Source organism: Serpula lacrymans, assembly GCF_000218685.1.
Source record: "Serpula lacrymans var. lacrymans S7.9 unplaced genomic scaffold SERLAscaffold_1, whole genome shotgun sequence".
NCBI classification, from domain to species: Eukaryota; Fungi; Basidiomycota; class Agaricomycetes; order Boletales; family Serpulaceae; genus Serpula; species Serpula lacrymans.
In genome coordinates, this window is record NW_006763290.1 from 2,205,616 (window position 1) to 2,216,302 (window position 10,687).

At 42.9% G+C, this 10,687-nt stretch overlaps 2 protein-coding genes across 2 annotated transcripts; both read right to left on the reverse strand.

Annotated features, from left to right (window-relative positions):
- Nucleotides 1-4,450: 4,450 nt before the first annotated feature.
- On the reverse strand, nt 4,451-5,212 carry SERLADRAFT_432061 (uncharacterized protein; the record flags this gene model as incomplete). The annotated part of the gene is made up of 2 exons (XM_007312315.1): nt 4,451-4,901; nt 4,953-5,212. The coding sequence occupies 2 exons, from the start codon at nt 5,210-5,212 to the stop codon at nt 4,451-4,453; spliced, it is 711 nt and encodes a 236-aa protein (XP_007312377.1).
- A 3,380-nt stretch (nt 5,213-8,592) lies between these two features.
- On the reverse strand, nt 8,593-9,488 carry SERLADRAFT_432062 (uncharacterized protein; the record flags this gene model as incomplete). The annotated part of the gene is made up of 2 exons (XM_007312316.1): nt 8,593-8,765; nt 8,819-9,488. The coding sequence occupies 2 exons, from the start codon at nt 9,486-9,488 to the stop codon at nt 8,593-8,595; spliced, it is 843 nt and encodes a 280-aa protein (XP_007312378.1).
- Between the last annotated feature and the right edge of the window lie 1,199 nt (nt 9,489-10,687).

Sequence of the window (10,687 nt, forward strand, 5' to 3'; positions counted from 1 at the left end):
CTATAAAACCCATACCCCGTGGAAACTTCTCTTTCCATTTTCACTCTCACCACTCACCCGCTCCAAAAACTCCAGACTTAACCAAGGCAAGGACAGAAAACTCACCCCAGAGGAATGCAAACATTGTTTTGACAATAATCTTAATCTCTGTCTGTTCTGCAGACAAGCCAGCCACAACACAGAGTTGTGCCCTAAGTCCTCCTCCAGTGCCATGAAAGCTTGTGCCGCTGCAGCAGTTCTTGAAAACAAACCGGATGCCACCAAGGCAAAAAATAGTCAGCAGTCCTCCACACTGCGCACGGGTTGAGGACTGTTGATCCTAACCGTGCATTAATAGAGATATGTCTCAATGTGTCCGCTTTTTCTGATACCAATTCTCTCTACATATCCCTTACCTCTGAATCTCTTCCAAACCCTTCCTTTACAATTTTAGTAGAATCTAGATTATCACATTGTTTTGTAGACACCACCTTTGTGAATGCTAGTCAACTTTCTCCCTATACTATTGCTCCAGTCTGACTCTGCTTATTTGATGGAACATTGAACTCTGTTATTACCAAGGCAGTAGACTTATCTGTCCATTTTCCCTGTGGAAAAGTCACTCCAATAACTTTCTATGTTACCTTGTTGGATTCATCCTGGGACACAATTAGCTCACCTGCTACAATCCATCAATTAACTGGGTACAGGACAATATCTCATTCCGTACTCCGAAGACCTTGAATGCCCAACCAATGTCAACTCTGATCTCCAACCCGTTGTCTTCAAATGTGTCCCTCATAAACGCGGTTGCCTTTCACTAGGCTTGCAAACTTGAAGGATCCACCCATTTTACTATGCACTTATCCGAACTCCGAGCCTCCTCCACTACCCCAGAAGTTGTGGATCTATCCTCAGTCCCCGCCAGATACCATGATTTTGAAAGTGTTTTCAGCAAGGCCAAAGTAGACAAGCTCCCGCTGCATCTTTTAATGGTTCCCACAGGCTCTGTGTAGACTTCCAAGGGCTGAAAAAGATCACAAAAGAGGATTGCTATCCACTTCCCCGCATCTCCAATCTCCTAGATACTCCAAGTTGCACCAAAATCTATACGAAGCTCGATCTCCAACACACCTATTATCTAGTCTGGATTTATCAACACAATATTCACTAATCTCCTTCATGTCTGCGTTATTGTCTATCTCAACAATGTCCTCATATTCTCCAATAACTCTGAGCAGCACATAGCACATGTCCAGAAGGTACACTGGCAGCTCTATGCCAACGGGTTGTATGCACACCCTGACAAATGCTTTTTTTATACCAATTCTGTTGAATACCTTAGATTCCTCCTCTCTCTGAAAGGCCTCAAAATATCCAATAACAAAGTCCAAACCATCCGAGACTGGCCTAAACCACGTAAAATTAAGGACATACAGTCTTTCCTGGGGCTCACCAACTTCTACCATTGTTTCATTGATAACTACACTGGTATTGTTGTTCCGCTCACCCGCCTTACATGGAAAGACATCCCTTGGAATTTCTCCGATGACTGTTGAAAATCTTTTGAAGCATTGAAAACACCTTACAATTGTTCTGGTTCTCTTGCACTGGGTTCCGTATGCCCAACTGATTGTGGAAACTGATGCTTCAGACTACGCCATTGCTGCCGTCCTTTCCATCTTGACTCTGGAGTGGCGACACTACATAGAACTATGCTAAAGTTAACCCACAGAATTTCCGACAGATCTTCACCACTGAGCAACTGGTTTTGTTCTCATCTCTGACCAAGCCATTGCCATCTCCATAATAGGCTCTGAGCTGCTCCACCAAGACATACTCGCCTCATTGACTATTGACCCGGTTTCTGCTGCACTCCTCGCAAACCCTCCTCCACACAACCCTTGCTGGTCTAATGACCTCAATGGTTTCCTTCGGTGTGACAATCACCTCTATGTCCCAGATGCTAACAATCTTCAACTCCGAGTCCTCAGGGACAAACACTATCACCTTCTTTCTGGACACTTTGGTCAGAATAAAACCCTGGAGCTCATCCGTCAAGAATATACCTGGCCTGGACTCCGGACCTTTGTAAAAGACTATGTGAAGTCCTATACCACTTGTGCCAGAGCTAAGGGACCTCATCACAAACCCCACAGAACATTGAAGTAACTGGAAAAACTGTGGAACTCTATTTTCCATGGAATTTGTCAAGCAACTTCCGGCCTCCAATGGTTTCACACCCATCCTGGTAGTTGTAGACAGGCTCACCAAGCAATCCTTGTTTATTCCCACCTATGGTACCATCATGTCTCCAGAGCTAGCTAAGCTTTTCCTCCTACATGTGTTCTCCAAGCAAGAAGTTCCCACCCATGTCACCTCCAATTGCGGCTCCAAGTTTGTCTCCTACTGTTTCTGTTCCCTCAAAAAAAATTCAATATCCACCTCCATTTTACCTCCAGATACCACCCAGAGGGCAACAGACAGACAGAACCAACTATCCAGATGCTCAAACGGTACCTACAGATCTACTGCATGTTACAATTGACATACCAGTACCTACTTATGCTTCACTTTTTGTACTTTTTACTTTTACTTTTTCCAAGTCACATGACCAGTCATGTGACCATTTACTTTACTTTACATTTTTTGGACTTTTCATAGTCACATGACCAGTGTCTACGCTCACCATGTGATTGGTCACATGCTAGACATTGGACTTTAAACTTTATTTACAACTGTACAGTACCTCATGTATTTTAGTATATATACAGGAGCAATACATGGGGAAGGACTCAGCAAGTCCTCCTGTTGTCTACCAACAACTAACTCGGTAGCACCTTGAGGGGAAATCCCTCCTTCTCATTACTCTTTTGAGTGTTGTTTTTGTTGTGCTCCAGTGCCCCAAGGCTGTGTCTTGTTGGTGTTGTCACACTGCAACTACCAGCAAGACAACTAGTCCGAACTCCTCCTATTAACAGAGTTTGTTAGAATATACTCTGACATACCAGTACTCCATAGGATAATACCTCTGATTTGTAAGCCAGCCCAGTATGCAGCAGCTATTCTGTGTAAGACGTCTGTGGTTGCATGTCATGTTTAAGATCCTGTATTGTATAACCTTGTCCAATATAGCTCAATTGGTAGAGCAGCTGGCATATATCCAGAAGGTTCCAGGTTCAATCCCTGGTCCGGTCAATATCCAATTTTATCATGTTAGTTTTGATGATTCTGCACCTAGTTGCGCTATATATTTTCCCTTCTTTCTAAATCACTTTTCTCTTTATTCTTTTTGCTCTATTGTTCAGTATTTACTGAGCATTCTATAAATTCGCCTTTGTGGCTGATTTGTTTACCTTTGTTTACAAAACTTCGGACTAGTATTGCAGAGTCCAGTATTTCTATTCTTTAGTTACTCATACTGGACCCTAGCTACTGTACACATTCTGTACTCTCTGATAATATAGTTACTCATACTGGACTCTAGTCCCATCCCTGTTAGCTCTCAGCAAATGGCTAGACACTTCCCAGAAGTTCTCAATTGAACAGAGTGTGCATACAACAACGCTCTGGGCGCTGCTACAGGGATATCACCCTTTTTTGCAAATAAAGGCTACCACCCCAATATCTCCATGCATCCAGAGTGTGACCTCACTTCCACTAGAGCTCAGAAATATGCTATAGACCTAGATGATCTTCACCAATTTCTCCAAGGTGAGATTTCCCATGCACAGAAGCAGTACCAAGGCCCCGCAGACACTTGTCGCATGCCAGCCCCAGATTTCCGGATTGGTGGACAAGCATATGTTCTGGCCAAGTATTTCCGCTCCATGCGCCCTTCTAAGAAACTCTTGGAAAAGTATCTTGGCCCCCATACGGTCATAGCTCAGGCAGGTACCAGATCCTTCACTCTAAAACTCCTGGACAGTATGAAAGCCATACACCCCATTTTCCATGTATCCCAGCCCAAATCAGCAACTCCAAGCTCCATTCCCAACTGTGAGCAGCCTCTGCCTCACCCTGTCCTTGTTGACAGAGAGCCGGAATACAAAATCTCCAAAATCCTTCACTCCAAGGTTGATTGCCGCAGGAAGCCCTACTCATTATTTTATCTTGTTAGAAGGTCTGGCTATGAAGGTACGGATGATGAGACCTCATAGATACTGGCAACAGAACTCAAGAATGTCTCTGAACTAGTTTCAAATTTCCACGCAGTGTGCCCGGTCCATATGTACAAAATCATTCCTCTGGAACTCACCTCTTACCTCTGCACAGACTTATAGCTCTCTCGGACTTACACTCACTCAGACTTACTCAGTACTCACTCCATTCATTCATCCACTCAGACTTACTCACACGGGATTTTTGGGCCAGAACAAAGGAAATGATTTCAGAAACAAGAGAAAAAGAGAACTATATTACATCTATTCTATAGTACAGTAAGTGTTGGAGGGGGGGAGTTTTATACTCCTCACCCTGCCCCTTCAACTCTGGATACTCGCCCCTCCACTTCTTCCTCTTCCTCTTTATCCTCCTGCTCTTTCCACTCATGCACATTGAAGTGCCTGATTTTGTCCAAGCACTCCTGCCCAGCCGCCTCCACAAGCTCCTCCTCTCCCACCTTCAACTCCTCATTGGAGTCTGACCACACCAGATCCACCAGGGGGTTGAGGGTCTCCTCCCCCAGGTCAGCTAGGAGCTGCCTGGTGGCCCTCTGCTCCTCCAACAACACCCACGGCAGGCCCACAATCTGGGCCTTCCATCCCTCCTCCAACTTCTCTGTTGCGGGTGCCGCCGCCCTCCTCCTCTTCATCGCGCGCTCTGCAACCTCCAACGCCTCCAACTCCACTGGAACCCTCCTCTTCTCCTTGCTGGGACCCACAACCGTGTTCCCGTCCTCCTCACACTGGTGGTTGGCTGCCCTGCAGTTTGTGCAGGCGCTCACCCGTCATCCTTTGCCGCTTTATTTGCACTCCAAGCCCTGGGACACGCAGACGGAGCAGGGATGCCTGGACTGTGTCTCCCCTGACTCCGCCGCCTGCACCTCCTCTGCTTTCTCCGCTTTCTCCTTCTCGAGCCTTTGCCTCTCCTCCTCTGCTTTGTGGGCCTCTACTGCCCACTGTGCTTCCTCCTCTGCCCTTTTTTGCTCCTCCTTGAGCTGGTGCTCAGCCTCCGCCATCTCTGTGCAGAGGTGGGCCATTTTCACTATGGCATTCTCAGGGGCATTGGGCATGATGATGATGGTGGTGGTGGTGGTGGTAGTCGTAGGCACAGATCTTTGGACGTGATTGTCCAGTTGAAGGAATTTCCAAGTTGACCCCCCCATAATATATATCCTCATTCAAACTCAGCCCAGATTCTGCACACCACTTGCTACCAAGAAATTAGTCCACCGGAGAAATTCTACCCTGACCCCATTCAAGCACATCCACCAGAGTCCAGTCCTACAAGGGCTATTTTGGGTCTCAAGGGTTCAACCCTAAAAGGGAATACTGTCATATCCAAACCACAAGCCATAGTTCTGGAATTCTGAAGAGGACAGACAGTAGGACAGGCAATATTTGAGCTGGAAGCAATCACTCTACTGTCTACACTTTCATCGGCTTAGTAGTCAATGTCAACTTTGGAACTAAAGCTCACTACGATGCAAAGGACAAAAAAGTATGCCTTGTGCTCACACTAGATAAGCACAAAGAGGGAGATTTAAGCCTTGTGGAACCTGTTAATATTATACATTCACTCTCATTATATTTTTTTTCTGAATATCTATGTCCACATATTTCATCTCATTCTCTCCACTTTTACAAGCATTACCTAAGAGATATTATTCCCATGATTGGATTGGTGTTGCAACTGAATAAGAGAGATTTTGTGGTATGTTCTTTATGTGACATTACTCACATGCATTTGTACTTCAAGGGTAAGAGATGGAAAGTTGGGCTGAAGGACATAGTGGTTGAGAAAGTAATGTTAAGTTCAATTAGGTTTAATTTTATCACACAATTGAGTAGTCGCAATATTTACAGTATATGCTGGCCCCTACCGCCAATTTAAGTGTAATTTACAACATCATTGAATGTTTGTATTTGTAGATATTTGTAAGGTGAAAGCTTTGAAATGTGAGAGGTTCTATCCAGTAAGATATTGTCTGCTGGTTGTCAATTCTTGCATTTTAGCTCTATTTATACCTTACTTGTGACAACACCAACAAGACACAGTCTTGGGGCACTGGAGCATAACAAAAACAACACTCAAAAGAGTAATGAGAAGGAGGGATTTCCCCTCAAGGTGCTACCGAGTTAGTTGTTGGTAGACAACAGGAGGACTTGCTGAGTCCTTCCCCATGTATTGCTCCTGTATATATACTAAAATACATGAGGTACTGTACAGTTGTAAATAAAGTTTAAAGTCCAATGTCTAGCATGTGACCAATCACATGGTGAGCGTAGACACTGGTCATGTGACTATGAAAAGTCCAAAAAATGTAAAGTAAAGTAAATGGTCACATGACTGGTCATGTGACTTGGAAAAAGTAAAAGTAAAAAGTACAAAAAGTGAAGCATAAGTAGGTGCTGGTATGTCAATTGTAACATTACTCTATTATGTGGCTCCTGGAACCAGGTCTGGACAGACTCAAAAAAGCAAGGTCCTGTTACTTCAGCAGGGAACAGAAAAAACAAGGCCAAAATAGCTAACACACTATTGTCTACTTCCTCCAAGTGTAGAGATGAAGGTTTGACTACAAAAGAAAGACAAATGTCAGAGAACCTTTCAAAAGAAGCTCAAGGCTGCCAAAGTACAAGCTAATGAGGAGAAATTAATAGGTGTGCTTTTGTTTATTTATGTATTTATAATTTATATTAACACTGTCCTTTAAAATACAGGTATATATAGGAAGACTGCTAACATGCTTGAGGCTGAAGTTGATGATATTGATAGGAGCAGTAACAAAGGGGATATAGAAGAGGATGGAGAGCCTGTTTGTAAAAAGCCAAGGAGAATAGCTGAAGATGATATTCATGATGAACTTGACAATGAGGCAGAAGAGTTAATAAATTCAATGCGGCCAAATGGTATATCAAATCAATTACTGTGGTATAACATGCTGACCTTAATATAACCACAGATAATTATACCCCTCTTGCTATGCCTACATGTAGTAGATTTCCTGTGTACAATATTAGCAATTCTGAATATGAGCCAGCAGAGTGATCTATGGTTAATGAAGTAAACAACATCCTTTGCTACTAAAAGCAAACATTATATATTGTTGAAACTTCATCAAAAGACTCAAAGGTAAACTTTTATTTTCTGAAAGAAGAAATATATCCCATTGATGTAGCAAGAACAGTTTGTATACTCTGGTGCACAACAAAAACAAACAGGGATGGTGATTGGAGGAATAGATAAACTCCTTATGATAGGACCAAGTTAGTTATGAGTAAACAACAGAAGGACTCACTGAGGAGTCTCCTTGATCTATTGGGGTATATATATGTACTACTAAAGGTTCGTGTTACATATATACTATACAGTTGCTAAGTGTGGCTGATGATGTCATAGAGCACAGCCCTCGTGACTAGCTCCACCACATGAGAGAGAGTTTGTAGCTATAAATAAAAAAAGGCAGTGCAGCACAAGAAAGTAACAAAATAAGTGGAGTTTAAAATCAAAGGAAAGTGCCACATGGTGCAAGTATCCAAAAGTAATAACGAAAAGTTAAAAAGGAGAATGAAAGTCTGAAAGTCCAAAAATTGTGTATTATTACACACGTCCTAGAGCTGTAGCTGTCAATTCTCCCTTCTAGTGATAATCTCCACAGACACTTCCACACTATCAGACTCAGGCTCAATATTGTTCCTCATATCTCTCACAATATCCACCATCTCCTGGTGTGAAATATGGTTGGGGGGAGGACTATAAAGCACGTTGCCATCATCACTCAATATTTCACTCCATGTAAACACACTGAAAGCTTGCACATCCCTGCCCTGACAGAGACATGGCTGCAGAAATAAGGATTGATATATGCTATAAAGTGAAGGCATGAGAGCAAAACTTTTTTCATTGCTACTATGTAGGCATTAAGCATTTGACACCCTTATTTGACCCAGGCAGGGATATTGTCCTGTTTGCTGTGAGAAAAGAGTTGCAACTGATAAGATGGGATATTCAGGATGCCTTCCTTAGTAACATTACTGGAGAGATCCTTTTTGTAGTTAAAGGTAATGTGACTGTGTAATGGGACATCACTGTGCTGATGAGGTGATGCTTCTGGAGGCTTCTATTCCTGAGGGGCTGAGCACTTTAATGACATAGGTTTCTTGCCAACTGCAGTTTGCTTTGCTTGCTCATCCCAGTCAATTTGCTAATAGTAGGGTCCTTTGCAGTTGACCATGATCAACCTTAACATCCACAAAACGGACTCCAAGTCATCAATATAGTCATGCGGCAGGTCAGGTTGCAGAATTCTCCCTATAGCTTGAGAAGGATATGTCCCTTGATATTCCAAAGATATAAGTAATAATTCTATCATAACTGAATAAGAAAACTCATTGTCAGATATTTTGTGGTCCTGTCAGCGTCACTATTTTGAACATCTTTAGCTATTGCTCAATCTCCTAAAACTCCAGGATGCTGTGGATGCCAGTCATTTTTGACATTAACAGGCCAATCTGGGATGGCCAAGGCAGCCTTGACTTGAAGCCATGAATTGCTATCACTAACATCACAATGAATAAGACCACATCTCAAGTAACTATTCTGAAAGCTTGTGTAGCCAGATACTAGCAAGTGATGAGATGAATGTAAACAATTCTTGGTTTACCAAGTAAAACACCAATAATCCCACCCAGCATTTCACGTACACAGGAAAACCACCCAAGTTCTACCCCAACTGTTTTCATGGCCATACAATGATGTGTATGGTCCTCCAAGGCAGCAAACTCTGAAACTCCAGCAATGCTCATGATAACCTTGGTTGTGTCCTGAATAAGCGTCCCAGGATGTGCAATAGGTGGCACAAGGGTTGATGATGGGGAAAGGCAATGGTCTCTGATTGGAATTTCTGGTGGGGGGTGTGTGTCATCCCAGCCGGTGTTTGCCCTATCATATAAGGCATCCACTTCTGGATTTCCAGATCTGATGATGTCGTCAAAAGATGCAGGAGGAGGTTGGTGATTGTCAGGATAATGGAAGATAGGTGAGGAGCTTTCATTGTAACTTGCAAAGAATGGATCTTTTGTCAAATCTTCTAGCTTATCATGAATGTTGCTGTTGGAAGGAGTGCCAGTGGTAAGCCAAAAATCTTTGATAATGACACGATCAGGATCTTCAGGTGCACAAGGCCCATTATCAGAAACCTCTGCCACCATAACCCTTGTGGCTCTTCCCAGCAGGCCCATCAGCTTAAAGAAGATTGCAACGACTTTATAGAGTAGAGTAGCTTCACCTTGCATGACATGCAAAACTGCCACACCCTCATTGTTGTAATCCATAGCATGTAGCATAGTTGTAGCCTAGCCATCTAGTCTGCAAGTAACGAAGGAAGATCAAGATCCTGATGAATAGCTCAGTGTATCTATTAATGTCAAATAGTGAAGTGGTAGTGTTGCCTTCTCTGGTAAATAGTGATATCCTTAGCATGGGCCCGCAGAGAGACAATCTAATGTAAAATCTCCTAGCAACTTGCTCATAAAGGACAAATAATGCACTGCTAACTGGCCTATGGCAAGGCTGAAAAGGTGGGGAAGTTCTATATATTTGACCTTGCACATAGAGATTAGATGAAGCCAAGTATAGCCCCCATCCACGACATCATCAACAAGCATTAGGTCTGGTTTGCATCTATCAGACACCAGCCTTTCTGCAGATGACACCTATTGGCATGACTTTCTCATTGAAGCATCTATTAAAACTGATTGAAAGTAATTGTCAATAACCTATCTCACATTAAGCTGTCTAGTAAGTGTTCTCTATAGGATAACAACTCAACTTATTAAAAAATGATGCTATTTTGTCCTCCTGCCTTTTTCTGTATTCTGTGCAGAAATCTAGGGAATACGCCTGACACTAACCACGCATAATATATCCACCAGGTCCAGGGCCTTTGGTACCTAAAAAATTACAAAGTTCCTCCACACTAGACACCATAGTCCCCTCTGAAATGTCCTTAAGGTGAAGCAGAACCTGCTAAAACTTTGGGTAAGCATGATATATCAGTCTACGCTACTTTTGTGTGTCCTTCTATCACCAATAACATGAATAGTACATTTATTCTCATGCTTGATCCATTTTTGGGAGATGAATTGAATTATAACAGGTGTGTGGCATGAGGTGCCAGTATAGAGAATGCATTGTAGCCTCAAAGGTAAGCAGGCAGGACTGTGAAAAATCCTGCTCACCATTTGATGGCACAAGTGTCCTGCCAGGACACTCACACCTCAAACCCTCCGCCACACAATGTCAAGGCTGTGGGAACATTCCACCACCCATGCACAATAACCTCCCTATTTACCACTGTTCCTTTATTTTAAAACTCCACTTGTATCTTTACTTTCTTGTGCTGCACTGCTTTATCTTATTTTTTGATACAACTGTCTCACATGGTGGACCTGGTCACAAGGACTGCACCCTATGATATCATCACCACCACTTTCATCAACTGTATAATACACATGTGCAAATAGCCTGTAGTTGTATATATACC